This window comes from Macrosteles quadrilineatus, unplaced genomic scaffold, assembly GCF_028750875.1.
Source record: "Macrosteles quadrilineatus isolate MER2022 unplaced genomic scaffold, UCM_ALF_1.0 Scaffold_7__1_contigs__length_78375512, whole genome shotgun sequence".
NCBI lineage: Eukaryota > Metazoa > Arthropoda > Insecta > Hemiptera > Cicadellidae > Macrosteles > Macrosteles quadrilineatus.
The window spans coordinates 6116777-6137771 of NW_026542600.1; the positions used below are offsets into that span (position 1 = coordinate 6116777).

The window sequence follows — 20995 nt, forward strand, 5'->3', positions numbered from 1 at the left end:
TGAGGTGCCACGTTGGAAACATATTAACAAAAAAACCTTAACATAGGCATAAGTTATATAATGTAATGTATGTCTATCTGCAGTCACGTTTTTGGGTACTTTCCTTTTAAAGGGAACATTCATGGTTATCGATGATTACTTTACGATTTATCGATATTTTGGGCTTCCTTTACTATCCATATTCCTTCGCTTCTGTTTGATTTATTCAAACGCATTTAAACTACGAATTGAGAACTGCTTATTTGGATTAAAAAATGAAACTATATTTCAAACTAACCCAACATACTATTGCTGTAGGCTAAGTTTAAGTTACCATTTAAAAAATCCATTTAATAAGATAAAAGGCATGTGGGAAATGGAATAGGTTACCTATCAAACGGAATTTTGAAATTTTACAGCAAGTTTTGATAAGTTAGGATAGTTTAGAACAGTTTTATTCCAACATTTTTTAATGTTTGTTGATACTGAACAATATTTTTTATCGTAGTTGTCCGCTAATATTTTTCAATTTGTCAATATCTATATATATCATGGAATAAAAAAAATCAATAGCCTATATCGAAAATAAATCATCGATTATAATGTACGTTCCCTTGAACAGAAGAGGACCAATTCTTACAAATATTTCACTAAATAATTTATAAATAGAAAACTATTTTAAATACCACTTTTTTAAACGAATGAAGAAGTTAAAAATAATTTATAAGTATGTGGAGAGAATAAATACTTGTAAGATTTAAAACTAAAAATGCTGGACGCATGCAATAATATCTAATTTACAATTATCTTAAACTACAAATAAATAGCTATTGAACTTTTGTTATCTACTGCATGCACCCGCGTTTTTCGTTTTAAACGTTACAAGTACTTCTCTCCACATATTTATAAATTATTTGCTACTTTTTAGTTCGTTTGAAAACGTGGCATTTTAAAAAGTTTTTTTTTTATTCTGGCCTATAAATTATTTTCTACTTTCTAGTTTTTAATGTAAATATATTGAATTTATTTTATAAGGCCAATACATAACCAACCCCTTCAACTCTAATTCGATGTTAGCGAATTTCCCTATAGGGAAGTAGCTATTACCGTAGGTCTCATGGTAAGACTTAGGCCCGGACCGATTTACTTTTTCATTTTAATGTCCCCAGAGGCCAAAAAACACCATTCGTTCAAATTTTTATATATGTATATATATATATATATATATAGGTATATATATATATAGATTTATATATATATATATATGTGTCCGTGAACACGATAACTTGAGTAATTTTTATCCGATTTTGATGAAATTTGGTTTGAAGGTGTAAGGCGGGATAAACTTGAATGAGTTCGCGATCCAGCATGATCGGACCATGGGAACAGGGTTTAATGGGGGGTTTTATGGGGTAAAAATTGGTTTTTCTCACTTCTTACCCTCAAACACAAAATTTCCCAATTTTTCTCTAAACCTTCTTAAAGAGCTTAAAAAAACAAACAATTCAGTATATCAAAGTGTTTTTGTACGGTTATTGGTTACGGAGAAAACTAAAAAAATGATAAATTTAAAATTCCCATGTTATTCTTATGGAGAATATTGTAAAATGTTGTAGTTTGCTTGTTTATGGATATATTTTGATCAAACTTGGCAAATTTATTTATTTTATAGTAAGCTATCAATATTTTACTAAAAACACACTACTTTATTAGTTTCCTTGTAGCAGCAAACCTAGGTACTCGTTAAACCTAATGTTATTTAAATAGATCAATTGAAAATCAATTCGGCCAAATGGAAATTCGCTTAGACGGCAGGTTTGCTGCGGCGGGGGTATTTTTGCTATTCTCATAGTCATAAACTTTAGAATATTCTGGCAGCAGAAACTTTACCTCTCAACCTCTACTCTTTAAACAAACTGTCAAATGAATCTATTTACAGCTTACTTAAATTGATATATTTACATTCTTCCAAAATGTAAACATTAAAAATTCGGTGGCCCATGTGGCGTAGTCCAAGGGAAATATGAAAATAAAATCATTGAATATGATGCCAAAGATTACACATGCTACGCAAAACCATCGATAATAGAGATCGATGCGCAAAACACACCCTTATCATTGCATTGTTATCCATTTGTGAGCTATGTTTCAAGTTTCAACTCTCTAGCTCATCAGGAACAGGAAGATTGTTTAAAATTGATTGCAAAATTTGTACCGTACAAGAAAACGAGCTAGTAAACATTTTAAAATTGCTGCATAGAGAAAGATAATGGGTCAAGTTTAAAACAAAAGCAATTAGTTGAATACAAATCTCTATACTGTATAAAATGATTCCACATTTTATGCATCATATTCACGCCAAATTTTGAGGGCTGGGTTCTATCTCAAGGATCAGTTTATTTATGTTTTATTGGTCCATTCAAGGCATAAAAATGAGTAGGGCCTAGCTTAATTTATATTGCAATCTTTAAATGAATGTCTCTTTAGTAGACAGTTATAATAATCTAATTAGGCCAATAAAAATAAAGGGGAATCCGTACAATTATTTTTCGTCATACTGCAGCAAAACACCTGTTTTTAACGCATGCGTTGCTGGTCTAAAGTAGCATTTTTACTCCCTATCGGTTTTAGCCCCCAATGGAGTAAATATCAGCGGTTGTTGTCAACTCAGATGTGCATTTCTATTGTAAACTATTGCATCTGCATGTATCGAAAGTGTGTATCGATTTTTTAACCGATTGCAGTTACAGTAATTGTTGCCTTTTTGTAAATAGTTCAACATATCGATAATAATATACAACACAATCGTAATAGCAATAGGCAAGACGATTGAAACAGCTGTTGGTTTCAATTAGCAAATTAAACTGAAAACAAGCTAGAATTAGTTTTGAGAGGTTATCTTAAAATGAAAACTATTTCAGTTTTGTAACAGTTTGCTCAAACATTGGTGCAATATGACGAAAAATATATAGTTTATCACGCGGGGAAAAATGTGTCTTTTTAACCCTCGCTACTCGATATAGTATTTTTGTGTGAAATGTTTGCTTATTGAAAGACGAGGGCTTCAAAATCTAGTTTAGTATTTAATTTAAAATAAAAATCATTCTAAGAGTGAGGTGAACTTGTCACAGATTGGCCACTCTCTTCAGTATCTGCGCCTGTCACATGCCTTGGCCTCTTCCCTCAAGCAAGTGCCTGGGGACGCACTCCGCCCCCTGGGCAGTCTCCAGCACCTAGACATGAGCCACAACAAGCTGCATAGCCTTCCAGAGACAGCCTTCCACTTCCTACGACGTCTGAGAGTGTTGCAGCTGGAGGACAACATGATTGACAATGTCCACAAAGGCACATTCCAGGTACAGCAAACCACAATAAACTGGTACAGTCCAACCTCGGTATAACGAATCTGAAGGGACCGAACTGAATATTCGTTATACTAAGGATTTCGTTAAAATGAGGTTCGTTATATAGAGGTTAGGTTTGCAGGAATTTCGCTAAGTCGGGGTTCAGAACCAGCATCAGTCTATATAGGTCGGGATTGGACCTCATTTAAACACAATTAAAGTAGCATAGGCTACAATACTTTACAGTGTACAGTGTTTACATTGTAAAGTAGAACCTCGATTATCCGGGATACTAAAGGGAAGGGAACTTTAATATTGCGCAATCATGACATTTATAGTCATTGACCTTGGTACAGGTTACAAACTGTAAGTTTAAATCACAGCTTACTGCTTACTCCAATCCACCTAAAACCTAGCCAAACACTGTATTGCATAGCAATAAACCACGTAAAGAACAAAACAAAACAGTAGAGAGTTTTGTAAGCTACTGCTCGTGATAGGCCGGTGGTAGGCTACATTAGTACTTTAAATCACAATAGAGGAATGTACTGTAATTATCATGAACTTAGTACAAATCATATTGAAAATAATAAAAATATTAGATAGGCTAAGTCGTTATTGAAGTGTATAATGATAGCCAACTTAAAGATATTAAAAACACTCGTAAAAGGAATGTTAAGATATCCACGTTGCTATTCTTTTTCTTTGCCTTGATCTTCTATTCTTTTTCTTTCTAAGGTTTCTCTTCATCCAAAAATTGTACAATTCACCATATTTACTCATCACCCAATCACAGCAAACTACACATTAAGGCGCCATCAGTCCTCAGTGAATGAAATCAGTTCTCAGTTAGTTGTAAACATAGCGCGCATGCAACGACGACAGCAGACAGGGATGTGTAAAACGGAGCAGACGAATGTTAGTGCAAGCGTTGACGTCACCTTTCCATTTCATTTGATGAAGAAACAGATTTTTCAAAAGCAATAATGGTGGTGGGGGGTTCGTTGTATCGAGGGAGAGACGCAGACAATTCGTTAAGTAGAGGTTAAATTCGCTATGTAGAGGTTCTGACAATGATAAATTCGTTATATTGAGGTGTCTTATTTTAGCCGGGATCATGAAAAATTCGTTAAACAAGGTTGTTGATATGGATTGTTCGTTATGTAGAGGTAAAATATACATTGTGTCTTATGGAGAGTTCTAGGGGATTTAAAAAAGTTCGTTATATCAAGGAATTCGTTATATCGAGGTTCGTTATATCAAGGTTAGACTGTACATTGACTGTGCACCAATGCTTCTAGGTGTCTAGAATGCTTCAGCAAAGTCTTAACAAATGAAACTTAACAAATGAACCTAACAACCAAACCCAACAATCAAATCAGACAAGCAAGAGCTAAGTTTGCCACAGCTTGCAGTTTCTCTTGTTAAGTATTCATAAACTTAGATTAACCAATCCCTTAACCTTGATAAGTGTTCGGATTAACTTTTGAAATTTGACAATCTAGATAGTTACTATTTGAATAACACATTTCAATGTCAACCTTTAACAATTGTTTTGAATGGACAGATAGGTAAATTTATTTTCTACAACTCTCAGGATTGGTTTTGGTACTGCCCTAAAGTCGACATAAATTACCCTCCTCCCGCCTTGCTTTCAAAGGTCTAATATGCATCTAATAAGCTGTGAGTAAATGATGACATGTCATTATTAGAAAGGTAAATTAGTTTGAGGTCAACCCATGCATTATGTGTAAAGTGAACACTAATATTATGCATGTTTGAAATTAACTCATTTAATATTTTAAACACATTGTGCAGTAATAATATTATTTTTAACTCTCCTCATCCGTCCTCCCTCACCAAATTAATCCTCGTGCACTCAATTTCTACTGCTTGTTTGTGTTAAAATTAGCACAATAAAATTCAATATTTAGTGATTAACATAATGGAACTTTCCATAGAATTAATATTCATTGCTCTACAAAATATTAACAAAAATATGGCAACCGTTGTTCCCTGTTCAGTTTAATTTATAAAAAATGTATACAGCCCAATACAGAAATGTCTTGGGAAGCAAGCTCGTCTGGTAGAGCACGGGACTTCAATCTCAGAGGTCCCGGGTTCAAACCCTGCCAAATGACCATGACAAAGTGATAATGCCACAACCCCTAGGTCTAGCTTAGAGTAATGTGAAAAATCATCCCGACCCAGAGCTTAGTGTCTTAGAAATGAAGGAAAAAAATGTCCGCTGCTGATAATTTTCTGGCCCTTTGCAACTCCGGTCCTAGCAACTCATGTAAGGTTTTAAAAATGCTTTCTCTCATACAGATTGAACATTTTCAGTTGTGAGATTTTTACAACCTATAAGTTACTTTTTCCAGGGTGACATCCACAGGGAGCTGGAAGAGTTGTACTTCTCCTTCAACAAGTTGTCGGCTATCAACACACACACGTTTGTAGATCTGTCTCAGTTGTCGCGACTGAAGTTGGACGACAACGTGATCTCGCGTGTGGACCGCCGCGCGTTCATCAACCTAGAGCATCTACGCGAGCTGGATCTGCGAGGCAACAAGATCTCTTTTGTCAGCGACGAAGCCTTCCAGAATCTTCCCGAGCTGGAACACTTGGACATGGCCTACAACCAGTTGAGGATGTTCAACTTTGCCTGCTTAGACCAGGTAAACTCTTATAAATAATGCCAACATTGAGCTAAGGGAACAATTTATAGAACTACCTTGTTCTACTAAAGAGACGATTTAAATGACTTTGGCGTTTAAGAAATGGACACCCATGGCCAAGTGTCATGGTGAAATTATAATTACAAGTTATACAAGAATTTCACATTTTTTGTTGGTTTCTACTTACTAGTTCTATTTTATCTGCTAGGCTTGAAGTATGATGCACTAAAATCTTTATAACAATACTCTTGAATGAAATTATTGATTTTGATAGGTACAGTAAGACCTCAAAAATATGTCACCACTGATTACAAGTTTGACTTATCATCTAGTAAAGTTTACAAACTTGCTAGCAAGGTTCGCTGCATTGTGGTATAATGGGATATTCTACAAGATTTATTTTTGGTTTAGGTTGGAACTTTGGCAACATTCAAGCTCAACATGAGCTACAACTCCCTGCGTGACCTTGAACTGAACACAACCTTCACTGGAAGAGAGAACATCATTCATGCAAATGTTAAGGTAATAAGTGAACACTGAACAGTATATACCTAATATATATTTTGTATGCATGTATTTATATTTTGGCTACATATTTTTTCAAAATTTATTACAACTTGTTGAGATTATGAACGTACAAAGAAAAGGTGCCTTATCAAGATTGAACCATAACTATATTGTATCAAAAGATTCTTTCAAAATATACAAAAATGTCTTTCAGTGATAGGTGATTTGTGTGAAAAGAAGGAAATTTTACAGAAAATTTTTTTTTAATTAAAACCATCGTTTACCATACTTTTAGTTCCAAACAGTCAGCAGTCTTGTCAATTTTCTAACTTAAACTGGTCTTCTGTATCTCAAGGTTTTAGACATGTCACACAACAACATTACCCACATCGGCCGCGGCTACTTTCGCCCTGTGGAACGCAGTCTGACTCATCTCTACCTGCGACACAACTGGTTGAGCAACGCGACACGTGACGTGTTCGGCAACATGCCGCATCTTCAGTGGCTCGACCTGGCTCACAACAATCTCTACGAGGTCGACTTTGACAGCTTCAGAAACACCAAGAAACTCCAGGTACCAGCTCAATCATATTATCATTTTCAATATCCACAAAACAACACAATCATGGTGTTAATCAATGTTGATTTTATGGAGAGAAGAAATGGATTAGCAATAGACCTAGGTAGCAAGTCACAATAAACATGTGACACATTTGTAGCCATAAGTTTTTTGATTAATATTATGATGTTGGTCGTAGGTCTTGTACATGTCCTGGAACCATCTGCATGATCTGCCAGCCGAGCTCTTCCGCGGCTTGTCCAACCTGCGTGTTGTTGAACTTTCAGGAAACAGGTAACTTAATTTCTGTGAATAAAACGTTCACATTTCTACATTAGGCTAGCAGATGCTTTCAAGTAGCCCGTAAACAATACAAATATTCCCTAAGTTGTTACCTCAACCAAGGTCTCAGGAGCTTGACATGAAATTATGAAGCTGCTTCTATCAACAACTTGCTCTCACTGTATTGGCTGAATGTGAAAAATGTATCTCACTTATGATTGAAACAAGATTGTACTTTTAGTTTGGGACAGGGTTTTTCTTACCCAGTAACAATGGAAAGGTAGCTTTAGAAGAAAATCGTTTTATCTTTAAAAATATCATAACTCTTTGATGGATTTATCAGTTTAAAAAGGTATTAAACAATAACTATAAAATGATATTAGCTGTTATGTATTTGACAGTAAACGCCAAAGTAATTGAAACATAACCTTCTTAGATTCTTGCAAAATGACTTGGATCTGTTGCCTATAGATTATATCACTGTTTAGCATGTCAGTCAGTGATGTCATGGGCGTAGGGGAGCACATGAGAAGATGGGTTAGGTTTCAGTATCACAGGGTAAGGAAGGTTTTTTCTCCCCTTCTTAGACAGTCACCTCCAATGCACTACGAATAGACAGGAGGCAACTAAGACAGACCACTGGAATGATCATGGGTCATGGCTTAATGGAGACACTACATGTAGTCTGAAGAGACTGCAGATACGATGACTGCACAGCTCTGAATGAGGTAAGGAAAAGTATGGAACAATGACAAAGGGCAGATGTCTTCCTCATATCAGGAGAAGCTCATAGACAGGATACTGCTTGCAGTAGCACCTCAAGTTGGACAGGCTCTAAAGCACTAAATGGGGAGCGTAAAATTCTGTGGCTGACATAGGGACTAGGTCCGCCCTGGTTCAATCAACCAATCACTGTTTTGTTATGACCAGGCTCCGTTCACTGCCGGACTCATTGTTCAGTGAGGATGGTCTAGAGAGAGTGAGTGTGTCCTACAATCAGCTGTCTCGTATGCCAGTGTCTACCTTCAGTCCAGCGGCCGCATCTACCCTATGTCAGCTAGACCTCAGTCACAACGCCATCGCAACGCTCCACGCTCCTGAGACCTTCTCTCGTTTCAGGGTAGGCATGAATCTTAATGCATTTGAAATTTTTTACTTCCATCTGATTATACAAAATCTTTTAACTTGTTTAAATTTGTTTACCATATTTTCCAAGGTGTATGAAAGGTGCATCCAATTGATGAGTTTCAATTAGAGTAGTGTGAAGTATTCAAATGTGCACAGGAGCTCTTATCCCACCACTGTTGCTTTTGTTATTTTGTACAGTAATCCCAACATTTAATTGTTGTTGGATTAATTTTGATACCTCTAGTGTCTAGTGGTGTGACTCTCAGTGTTGGGAGCATTTACCTGGTTCCTCCGCACACCATTGGACCATCCTATTAAAAAAAAAATGAAAAAAAGAGGCCAAAAGATCCCTATAATCCAGGAATAATTCCCATTGTTGTGTTTCTACTAAACACACCTTACTACATAGTTTAATCAGTCTCAAAGAGCTATTCATAATAATGTTGTCATTAGATTTATAATAGGTGCAAATTTTAATACCCATCAGGACTATCCTAATTAAAGATTCTAAACGTCACCGGCGCAGGTTTAGTGCTGAATTACTAGACAGATTACGTGAACTTAAACTTTCTTGTCTTTTTTAACTTTAAATTCAGACATTTACTGGTAGTCCAAATATCGGTTTTCAATTTTAATATCACAGATAACTATTCAATATTGATTTATAAAAATTTAACAATTATTGATCATTAGAACGTTTTTATAACGTTTTTATGTTTTGTACAGTGGAACCTTGATAACAAGACCCTCGATAACAAGTCACCCTTGATAACCAGTGTCATTTTCAAACTCCCTAGAGTTTATTTTACCCTTTAATTACATGTTATTGCAAACCTCGATAAGAAGTCAACCTTGATAACAGGCCTTATTTGATAATCCCCATGAGAGTCTTGTTATCAAGGTTCTACTGTAACACCTTGTGTAATCAAATTCTAGGAATGTGGCTTACTTTGACCAGTTTTTGATAAACATCTGTTTCAGTCGCTGATGTCGCTTGATCTGTCGTACAATCGTTTGTTGAGACTGGAGGACTCGACGTTTGCCTCGATGCCAAGACTCGCCTACCTTGAGCTGAGCCACAACACAGAGTTGAGCCTCGAGCCGCGCGGACGCTCCTTCATCGGCCTAGACGACAGTCTGCAATACCTCGGTCTCGGCAATGTATCCCTCTCCTCTGTAAGTAGACCTAAGATTAGCTGCGGTCATATAAATTAAGATATATTTGTTCATGGAAAAGAGACATTTGAATTTCACTTGTTAATAGATTCTGTTGATACATAGAATAGAAATTCGTATGTCAACTTTAAACTTAAAGGAACTGTCTGCGTAAGGTCGGTTGTCTCTGATAAAAGATAAGTTTCATTATAAAGGTATAATATTCAATGTAACATTTATTTACTAAACATTATTTTCTGTATCAATGACACTTCGTAGATCGGAGTCAATTTAGTCCATGGAACAAGATGTCTATGGGCTCAGGACTAAATAAGTAATAAATAGTAATTAATGAAATTTGTAGAGTTCTTTAAAATTACATATAATATTTCATGTAACATTCTGTTAAATATAAACAGTAACAAAAAAGGACGTAAAAATGAAATAACCATACAAAATCCAAGCAGGTACAATCAAGCTAGCGAAAATAACCGAAAAACTGTTAGGACGGTGATTTTGCGACACTTTATTTGTTATATTAAACTTCACATAGGTTGAATTATAAAAATTGACAACTGGAAGTGTAAAAAAATCAAACAAACAACTCATTGCAATAAATGACCTATTCGTCCTAGGTTCCCGAACTTCCATTGCCCAATCTCCACACTCTCCAGTTGTCATGGAACTCCATCTCTGTGCTGCCTCCGGAGATGGCCTCCAATCTGAGTCATCTCCGCCACCTCGACCTCAGCAACAATCTCCTCACTCAGGTAGAGATTACAAATCATTAATCAGGTTAAGGGAATCTAAGTGATTGGCTAAGAATTATTTTGAAGAAGGATAGAGTTCAACTTGCTTACCTGAGAAAGTTAAGTCCATGGGCTGATAGATACACATAAAAGAACACAAAAAATAACACTCTAATTTTGTGCCAATCAAGAGTAGATTGAAGAGAAATTTAAACTACTTTACTATGGGGATGGAACAGAATCTAGTTCTATCAATAGGAGGATAATTATCCTGTATTTACCTTAGTAAAAGGTTATTCACTGTATTGACTTGTGTAACCTGTAGGAAATGTAATATTTGTTGTATCTAATGTGTAGAGTTTTAGATTCATATTATGAAGGTGCACTTGTGATGATTATACCAATAAGTTTTGGTAGTGCTTTTAAAGGAGGGTGGCTACTGGAGGGAGCTTCATATTCCCCAAAAAGGGAGGGGGGTTCAGTGACTGGAGAGTTTTTAAAGTCATTTTTATCATTTATTACTGTGACCAAAAACCTCAGTTACGTTTTTAGGACAAAATGTATGTATACATTTATTTGTACAGTGCTCAATGGGGGGAGAGGGGGATTAAGCCCCTATAGCCTCCTTCGCCCTTGGAATTGCCTCTGAGTTTTGGGAAAGCACTTCTGTTTTACATCTGTTGTACAATACATCTGTTTTTTGTCATTGTGAATATATATGTTACACTCAATCTCCGAATTCGGCCAATGTCCGAAATTTCGACCCACTCCGCGATGTGGATAGTGTGAAGTACCCACGTCGCGGAGTGAGCATTTTATTTCGGACATTGGCCGAAACGAAATGCCCAGACCGCGTTGTGGGTAAAATGATTTACTCAAACACCGATGTCAACACCTTCTTTGGCGATTGAGTAAATTCAAAATACCCACAACGCGATGTGAGCAAAATGATTGCCCAAGTCGGGTAGTGGGTATTTCTGGTTTGCACAAACGCCGACTAGTAGTATATAAACTACCGTATAGGCCTACCCATAAATCTACATGAAATCCACAATCACTAGGTAAAATAAATAAAATTTATGTATATGATTTTAACTATTTAATGCATAAATAGCATTTTAGAAAATACAAGAAAACAGCAAATTACTGAATAGGAACCAAAATATAAAAAGGTCCATTACACATACATTGAAATTATGTTTATTCCGCTTTGCAAAAATAGGCGTTTTGGTAGCCTTAAAACAGCAACACTAAAGGAAACACAAAGCACGTGCAGGTCCGTCCATCCTAAGCAGATAGTGCAAATGGTGGGAGTAACATGTCTAAACATAAATTCGGCGTTTTCACAAACTAGAAATACCCACAACCCGACGTGGGCAATCCCTCTTGCTCACATCACGTTGTGGGTATTTTAGATTTGCTCAATCGCCGAAGAACGTTATGACTTCGGCATTTGAGTGAATCAATTTACCCACAACGCGGTCTGGGCATTTCACTTCGGCCAATGTCCGAACAAAATGCTCACTTCGCGACGTGGGTATTTCACACCATCCACATCGCAGAGTGGGTAGAAATTTCGGACATTGTCCGAATTCGGAGATTGAGTGTAACATATATATTCCTTATTACCTATTTGAACTTTCAATTATATTCTAATATTGAGTTGTACTAAAATACTAAAATATTTTTTGAACTATTCTTACGTTGAAATATTTGCACACCCTTAAATAATACTCAGATTACCCATAGTTTAATTTGGTTGACATATTATAGTGACTGATTTAATATATTGCTCGGGATGCTCGCCTGACCAGATCTTGTTCAATCTTGAAAATTCAAAACTTTTTTAATGATTCAAAACTAGACCCATTTATTCTTGATCATTGGCCATTTAATAAATGATCCTGGCCAAGCTGGACCAGCTGGTCTTAGTCAGTAAAATCTATCATCTTATTCATTCAATTATCATTCACTCATCGACCAAAATTACCCCTAATACTGTTGCCGTGAAGAAATCTAATCTAAATGTGTTGTGCTGGCCAGGTACCCTTGGTCACTCACTCCCTGCCGCAACTGAGAGCCCTGTTCCTCAACCACAACCCCATCACAACCCTCACCAACACGAGTCTCCTAGGAGGCGCTGAGAGACTCCGGGAGCTCGACATCAGGCACCTGCCTCTCAACTACTTTGAGGTATTGTGGCTAGTTTGGTGTAAACATTGTCTAGTAGTACTACAATTATCGGATACGACATTAAAGCTAAAAAGAAAATTTCATGTTTCAATTATTGTACTAGTGAGCTTAGGTTAGATTGAAAAAAATGTGATGAAGGTAATGATTTTTTTCTGTGAAGAAATAAATTTCATTTCACGTATATCATGTATAAAAAACCATAATAATGATTATTTGCAGTATTTTTACTTTCTCCCCCTATACCATAGTATATGGAGAAAGTATTGTTTTACTTAGTATTTAATCTTCTTCTATTGGGCAATTATTTTACTGTACTAAAGTATAAAAAAATATTTTTGAAGTCAAGAAGATTACTTGATGTTGGTGATTTTATTTGAACATGCATAGTGTAGTAGGAACTAGGAATATAAGAGATTAAGTTTTGTCGAATGTTGCTTGAACAGTGTAATGTTCGGATATGTCTTGACAGATGGGAGCTCTGGGCAAGATGAGGATTCTGGAGACCCTGCATATCACCCCAACCAAGAATGTGGCTCACTTCAACCTGCCGGAACTTCTGCAGCATAACTACGGACTGCATAATCTGCATATTGAGGTTAGTCTGAATTCAACCCTCATAAAACTATAGGAGATAAATGTTCCATACTTGTACTGAAGCATTGTCAAAGACTCCCTCATTTATGGTTATCTCCAGTACATGAAGAGTAGAAGCTAGAGTGGAGGTAAAGAAAGGCACAAATAAGGGGGAGTGAGTGAGAGGTGAGAAAGACTGTGTTGTTCTGGATGTATGATGTTTCTTGCAGAATAGGGATGTCATACTGCGAATGGAACATGTAGTATTGTGAATGGAATTTTAATATCAAACACTTGAGATTACTTTTCTATTGTAGGAATGTTGTAAACTTCAACAGTGAAGTGAGTTGGTCAGTTTATTGTGGTTGAGTTTTCTCTTTCTTTCTCTTAACCCTCTGTAACGTTTACCAACTCTCTCTTTGCCTCCCACTAACTTGTATTGGAGTATCACCTCTTCCACTAACCTATGCATTTTCTTTGCCAACCCCACTGCAGGTAGAGGAGTGAGCTGGTCTATTACTTAAGCCTTTGGTCCCTGAGGTCCAGGAGTTCAAATCCTGCTAATCGCCAATGTATTTGATCCAAGTGATGATGCCACGTCCCTCAAGGTTCTACGATGTGAAACCTTACTAGAGATGCAAAATAAAAAGACAGATCGGCAAAAGTTCACTAAGAGAATAAGCGTATAGAACACTGTCCTATACCCAAGTACCTAGTTGTATATACATACCTGATCGATGGAGAAAAAAGTTTCTTTTTGTCTGCTCTTCTAAACACAAATTCTTTCAATCTTGTTCCTATTCTAAATGAACATGACTTGAAGTCCCATAAAGTACAACAATAGTTTGAATGCTGATTTGTTTCCAGGTTGACGACAAGAGTTCTCTCAATGAGGAGATGCGAGGAGAGTTTCCTCCTAAAGTTCGAAACATCACCATCAGCGGCAAACAGCTGAGGACTCTTGGAAACAACATCCTTCAGGTAATGCTAACCTTAAATTAAAGTTGTGTTTGTAATCTTACTACAATTAAAGATTTAAATATTCAAAAATATTTGTACATATTACTTTTCTTCTCTTCATTAGTAATTTCATATTTATTTATTACCTAATATCACCCAACATATTAGATACTCTTTAATGGTTCAAAAAAGGTCCCATCTATGTTTATTAGGCTCAAATTAATGATTAAGGCTTTAAATGACGACATTCTACAACAAAACAATAAAAAGTGGTTAGCATTTTTTATCTCCACCCATGATAACGTACCTTAAAATAAATAAATAAATGATATAAATAAGGATCAGCATTTATTTTTATTAGAGTTGGCCTTTCTCAAATTTTCAAGAAATTTGTGAGATAAAAAAAAAACTGACGACATTCTACAACAAGGCAATAAAAAAAGGTTCCCCTTTTTGTAATCTCCATCCATGATAACGTACCTTAAAATAAATAAATAAATGATATAAATGAGGATCAGCATTTATTTTTAATAGAGATGGGCGGGTCTCAAATTTTTGAGAAATTTGTAAGATAAAAAAATCTTGTTAGTTTGAGCAAGCTTGACTTTATCAAGACGAGATGATAAAAAAAAACTAAGAACGCCTTCGCAAAGGAAACGCAACAACAACGCGCTCCTGTATTGCAGGTGTTGCAGATACTTTTTGAAGGCGTTTTTTAAACTGTATACATCTCAAAAATTGGTAAAATGGGTTCATTCGGTAATTTGATTATCCATTATGACCCTGGTCCTGTCTATACCTGATATACTGGGTTTTACTGTACAGGGTGTCCCACTTAAGGTATCTAAAATTGATTACGGAAAAACGGCTCAACGTACAAGGATGAAATAAAATTATATCCTGCTAAATCGACCCCAAGGAATAATGTAAAAATATTTTAAAGTTTTTTTCTGATACAGGGTGTGCCACAAATTGAGGGTCACTAGTTCTAATCTCAGGATTTTCAAATGTAAACGTATGTCATGTTATTTATTTATTTTAAAGGTACTTAATAGAAAAAAAATTGGCAAAAACAGAAATTAATTAACTCTTTCCGTTTCAAAATGGTTGCAGTTTTTTTTTAAATGGAAAAATCAATATATTTTTAATACTCTGCATTACCTATGCCAATGACAGCCCTTCTCTGGTTGAATTTTCTTACTCGTTATGAAATTAGTTTTTCTGTGATATGCTACAAGTTACAATTTTTTGAAATAATAAAAATTCCAAAAAAATTATTTTTGCAAATTTGTAAATGCCCATGCTTAAAACTTTTTAAATCGCAACATATGTCAAGTGGCACATCATTTTATAGGTTTTTTGTAATTCTTAACAACTTTGTAATTTACATTTACTTGGTATCTCTTTTAGTTTTTGTGTAAATAAAAAAAAAACAATTTTCCTATATCAAAAGCATGTTATTTGGGTACTTTAGTTGTTTTAATAGTGCTTTATTGATATTTATTAATCATTGTAAAACCGCAGAAATGAATAATTACCGCTAGTAATGAGATCTATAATCTCGTTGAATCTTGTCTCGAATTATGATGAGAAAAAAGAATCTTGTCTTGAACCCTAAATACAGTCTCGTCTTTCCCTAATTGTTAATCCATCAATAAATATCTCCCTATTGCAATGAGTGTGGGAAATATTTTCAACTTAGTAGATGCTGAAGGTAGTGTTTTTTGCAGGGTATTCGTTATCCATCTCTGAACTTCACTCTGCGCAACACTAGTGTGGAGAGTCTGCCTCGTAGTCTTTGGAACAACTTGCCTTACGTACGCAACATCACTCTGGATCTGCGTAACAACTCTCTGCGCATCGTAGGTAACCCCAACACCGGAAACTTCCCCAACGAGCCTCAGCGAACCTTCCTGCAACGTCTCTGGCTGGGCGGCAACAACTGGGCTTGTGACTGTGAGCTTGGGTATGAATAAACAATAAACAAAGCTCTCTATTACAAATGTTCTTTGAGAACAGTACAGTTGAGAGAAATGGTCCAATGTTTAGATAAAAGTTGATTGATAGTGTTGGTCCATGACAAATTCCTCTCCTTGGAGTGCTGGTGGCTTGAAATACTTGTTAAAAACTATATTCGTTTAATTGATTATATTTTCGCTGTCAACTGTGGTATCAAAGCTTTTAGAAGCTTAGTCCATGGGTGAAGACAGACTTTAGAAGTTCCAGCGCTAGCTATCTTTGAAATTGTTCGTCCTTGGCTTGGTGGTTGCATATGAGATACATAAATATACACTGACATTACGAAGGTAACAAATTTAAGATTTATCTAGTTTTATGGAAGCTTACTTCCTTAAACCCTCTTAGGAAGTCCACTTGATAACTGCTTATATAATGTTGCAGTTGGGTAGAGGTGTGGCAGCGTAAGAAGCGCCAGCTACTGTGTCGTCACGCCACGCCAGATCATCAGGCCGATCCTCACTGTCTCGGTGCAGAGGACGATTTACGGGAGACTCACTGCGCCAATCGTGGACACCAACCCCTTCTGGAGGTATGTTGAGTAGGGAAGAAATCAATATATGTCGTTAATATTGTCACTTACCCAAAGGTTCTTTTACGTTCTGAGAGGAAGTAGACATAAGTGGGTTCTTAGGCCAGGGAGGAAGGCAATTAGACGATGAGGCATTGTATAAGGTTGAAAAGAGGGCCACAGGAGAAGACATGAGAAGATCAGAAATCTTGATGACAGAAGCCCGTCACTTGCAACGCAACATACTTCACAGTTTATCTGCACATTTGCAGTTTATAGATGGGCAGTTGCCCAAACTGTGAACTGGGATGAACTTACTTCACTGCACTGTGCAGGAGAGGGTGCATACATTTTCATTGTGGTCAATATTTCCCCTCCCTAAGATTCCATTGCATCGTTCCGCTGTTACTTAGTGGGGAGCCAGGTTTACTTAACAATTTGTCCAAGGCAAGAGCCCACCTTCCTGAGCCTGGACACATTCGACTTTCGAGAATTCTCTATTAATATCATTAACTGTCTGGTGGGGGACTTCATCTTTAACCCACTTTCCCTGTACGTATTTATCTTGCGGACGTTACGTGACCAATTTCGGATTACTAAGGCAGTCCAGGAGACTTTGCAGATCCCAACAGCCTCCAAGTAGCTGGAAATAACAGTACTATGCCACGAGTGCTGTCCACTGGCGCACTCGAGTACCGGATCTAGAGCACGACACTTCACAAATACCTCTGATGTGCGAGGAATAAATAAATTTAGAAAGATCCTTAAACTAAAAAGGCCAAACTCTGTGGGAAGAGTAATTGATAAACAAAATAAGGATATACCGAAATAGGTAACAGAAACAGTATGCCTATATAAGTGTCGGGTCGGCCAAGACAAACGATCCAACTGAACGTGGCTTGTTGATGCCAGCATTGGTTTTGGGTAAAAGGGGAACTCCTGAAAAAAAAAACGGAAACTATCCATTTTTGAGCCAAAAAGCGTTACCGCCGTTCTAGGGTTCACAACCCTGTTAGACAGTATATATATCCGTCATGAAAATCACCCTCTCTCTCACATACAACAATCGAAAGTGAAAAATGGATACTCAGCCATTTTTCAAAATGTTAACTATTTAGTAAGTACCAAACAAGGTAATCAATCAGTAGATCATTTTTATTGTGATTTGTTACTTCTTCTCAATTGAAACATAATTAGCTGTACAAGTATTTGTATGCCACACTGTTATCTGTCTCCTTGTGCAGGTACTGAAGGCTGATTTGGAGTGCGGATGGGGAGCCGGCAGCAGAACCACCAACACATTCACACTTCTTACTCTAACTGTGCTTCTGTCCTTCTTCGTTGCATTCTAATCTTTAATCTAATACTCTATGTTCCTTCAATACTGTCTTTATAATGACATCTATACTACCAACAATGAGATACTTGAGTAGGCTAGGCAGTTCGAGGCAACTCGATCAGTTAATTTAACCTAAAAGAAATTTCAATGTTTTGGAACTACTTATTTTTTTAGTTTTAAACAATTTTTTTACCGTTAAACACTTACTAGGTTTTACAAACTAAAACATTAGATTCTTTCTTTGAAGAAATTCTGTGATATTTTAGAATATTCTTTCCCACTTGTTGCTTTAACTTGATCCCTGAATGTCCTGTATAGTTCAATGTGGAGGAATTTCTAAGGTTCACTACTATTTATTCTTTCATTAAGTTGTTTACTTGTGTACTGATTGAATGATTCTCGAATTCTACACCATTATCGAGCTTTAATGTAACTAGCCTTATGTATAAACTTGTGTATTTTGTAGCTATATTTTTCTGTCTGTACAAATTATACAGTTAAGACAGTTTTGTTTAATTTATTGTACTTTCTTTTATGTATGTTAATTTGATAATCATATGTCAGTTTTATTTTTATTGGCTGTGTTTGTACGATTGAGTGGTTTTTATTTATTTATTTATTGTAAGTTTTTGTGTTGAATGTTTGTAACTTACAACGTTCGTTCAATGTTGTTTGGATTTTTTGTCTATTACTGTTTGGTTAAAGATTTATTTAATAAGTGAATCTCCCACTATGAGTCAAATTTTTTGTAGCAATGCAATCAAATTTGCATTCTCTACATCTGAACTGAACATTTTCAATATTCATATTTGGTTAGTTATAAAAATATTTGCATTTTGCCATGCAGGAGACATGTTAACAAATTTATCTGGAATAAAATTCAATTAATTTATTAAATTGCATATTTTATCACCTACAGAGCAAAGAGTCTCCTCCCTGTACAAAATACAGGGTGAAGCAATGAGAAAATCCCAATTTCTGTCACTGTCACATAATAAATATTGCAACAATTAATGCAAAGCTATGTTTACCTCAACTAAACTACTGTATGACATTTTAGAAACATTGTGCTATGTTGTCATGGACTCCATATTTTTGCTATGAAAACTTTTTTAAGATCAATGATTAAACTCAGAAGTTGTTTGGAACCATTCAATGCTGGTTGAAACTTGAAATGGTGCTGTTCCGGGTCAGAAAATGATCGGGACTGAAATAAACTTAATTTGAAATACAGCTCCAAATAAAAAAAAATGAATGGGCGTAAGCCACCAAACTCCAGCAGGATGATGCCACTGCATGCACAGTCGATCGATTGCCGACCGCACTGAGAAGTGTTTTTGATGATCGTATGATCTCTAGATTTAGAGTCAGAGAGTTTTGACCAGCTCAATGGGCAGATTTATCTGTGATTTCATCCTATGGAGCTGTTTTAAGTGCATGGTTTTTCATAATTTCCCCTGGATTCGTTAAAAAAAAGGAAAGAATCACCCAGGAAATCCAAGCAATTCCTGAAAAAATGCTGTAACGAGTATTTGACAGATTTTTCAAGCAACATAAGAATTGAACAATTCAAGTACTTTTTGGATTTGACTTGAATGGCGTTGTTTTCAATTAATTGAAAAAAATTGACTATCAAGCATAAAATGGCATGAGATAAACTTTGGTTTGCTACCCATAGGGCTAATAATATTCAATTTGAACTGTGGATTAAATTGGGGTGTTCTCATTGCCTAACCCTTTATAAGTAATACAACAAATGTTTGGTCTTGACCAGTTCCACCTAATACTTGTTTAGCCAATGGTTAAGACTTTCCCATGTAGCACAGATGGTTGGGCCAACTGTGGGACAGTTGGACGATGGTTGGTTGGAGCTTCCACAACCAACCAACCGTTGTCCAACTGTATATCTCGTAGTTGGGCCAACCAATATTTACAACTGTGGACCAACATTGGTTCATTGTTAATGAAATACATTAATATGCATTGCTGGGTATCATACATCAAGCCAACCGTTGTCCAACCGTTTTTCACTCCGTTGGACCAACAAAAGATACTTTTGTTGGACCAACAATGGTCCATAGTTGAGTTTACACGACTTTCATTCTCTGGGTCTAGCTTTCACAACATAATTATAATAAAATATCTGGTTTTACAATACCTTTATCAGTTCCAAAAGTTTCCAAAAGTTTTTGGAACTGATAAAGGTATTGTAAAACCAGATATTTTATATATTACAGTTCCGGCGCTACAACAATGAATTTTAATAATTTTAATAATGCAAATATTTTTTAAATTAATATTCTTTAACTTATTTGGAACAATTTAAGGGGAAAGAGTAATTAATCATATAACAGGCAATTATAATAGCATTAACAATCTAACGGTAATTAATTAATCATTCAAATACCAGTATCCTCTCTAACTCAAACAAAAAAAAAAACTACTTATGATGCCTTAACAGATTAACAGAATCATATTATACTGTGTAGTATCAAAAATGTTTGAAGTATTGCGACCATTGCAACTGTCGGCTACTCTTTCACCACTTGAAAACTCTCTATATCAGCAATCACAGATAGCTCAGTGGTAAAGTAAGAGGCTCATAAGTCGAAGGACCCGGGTTTGAGACCCGTCTGGGCCAAAAAATTTTGTTCTAGTTTTTTTTTTCAAAATTTGTTTTTATGAACTATTTAATCAATTTACTCAACTAATAATTATGCTTTTCGTACTAAATCTTTATTATTTTGTGTGAAATAAAACGGTTGGACAATGGTTGGCTGGAAAACAGTTTAAAGAGGTGACATTTCTACCGTTGGCCAACTGTGTGGCTCCACAATTTACCAACGTTGGCCCCTGTGCTACATGGGTTGTTACATAGTTCAAACCTAGTTGCTGTATAATTTTGGTTTCATGTAAGGAAATGTATTTTGAATATTTCACAATCCTCACTCTGTTAAGTGTAAACATCGGAGATGTAAAGTAAAGAAACTCGTGAGCACAGTTAAAGAAAGGGATAAAAACA

General features: G+C 35.9%; 1 protein-coding gene across 1 annotated transcript in view; it reads left to right on the forward strand.

The window, feature by feature from the left end:
- The window catches only part of LOC128998153 (chaoptin-like), a 46199-nt gene extending 27329 nt beyond the window's left edge, over window positions 1-18870 (forward strand). Inside the window, exons 8-21 of the mRNA XM_054424162.1 lie at window positions 3111-3335; window positions 5705-6001; window positions 6413-6523; window positions 6864-7082; window positions 7267-7361; window positions 8280-8469; window positions 9459-9653; window positions 10268-10402; window positions 12425-12574; window positions 13044-13169; window positions 14015-14128; window positions 15838-16073; window positions 16508-16655; window positions 17879-18870. Coding sequence (XP_054280137.1) covers window positions 3111-3335; window positions 5705-6001; window positions 6413-6523; window positions 6864-7082; window positions 7267-7361; window positions 8280-8469; window positions 9459-9653; window positions 10268-10402; window positions 12425-12574; window positions 13044-13169; window positions 14015-14128; window positions 15838-16073; window positions 16508-16655; window positions 17879-17986 — 2349 coding nt within the window. The 3' untranslated portion in view covers window positions 17987-18870. The remainder of the gene's footprint in view (window positions 1-3110; window positions 3336-5704; window positions 6002-6412; window positions 6524-6863; window positions 7083-7266; window positions 7362-8279; window positions 8470-9458; window positions 9654-10267; window positions 10403-12424; window positions 12575-13043; window positions 13170-14014; window positions 14129-15837; window positions 16074-16507; window positions 16656-17878) is intronic.
- Window positions 18871-20995: the final 2125 nt, after the last annotated feature.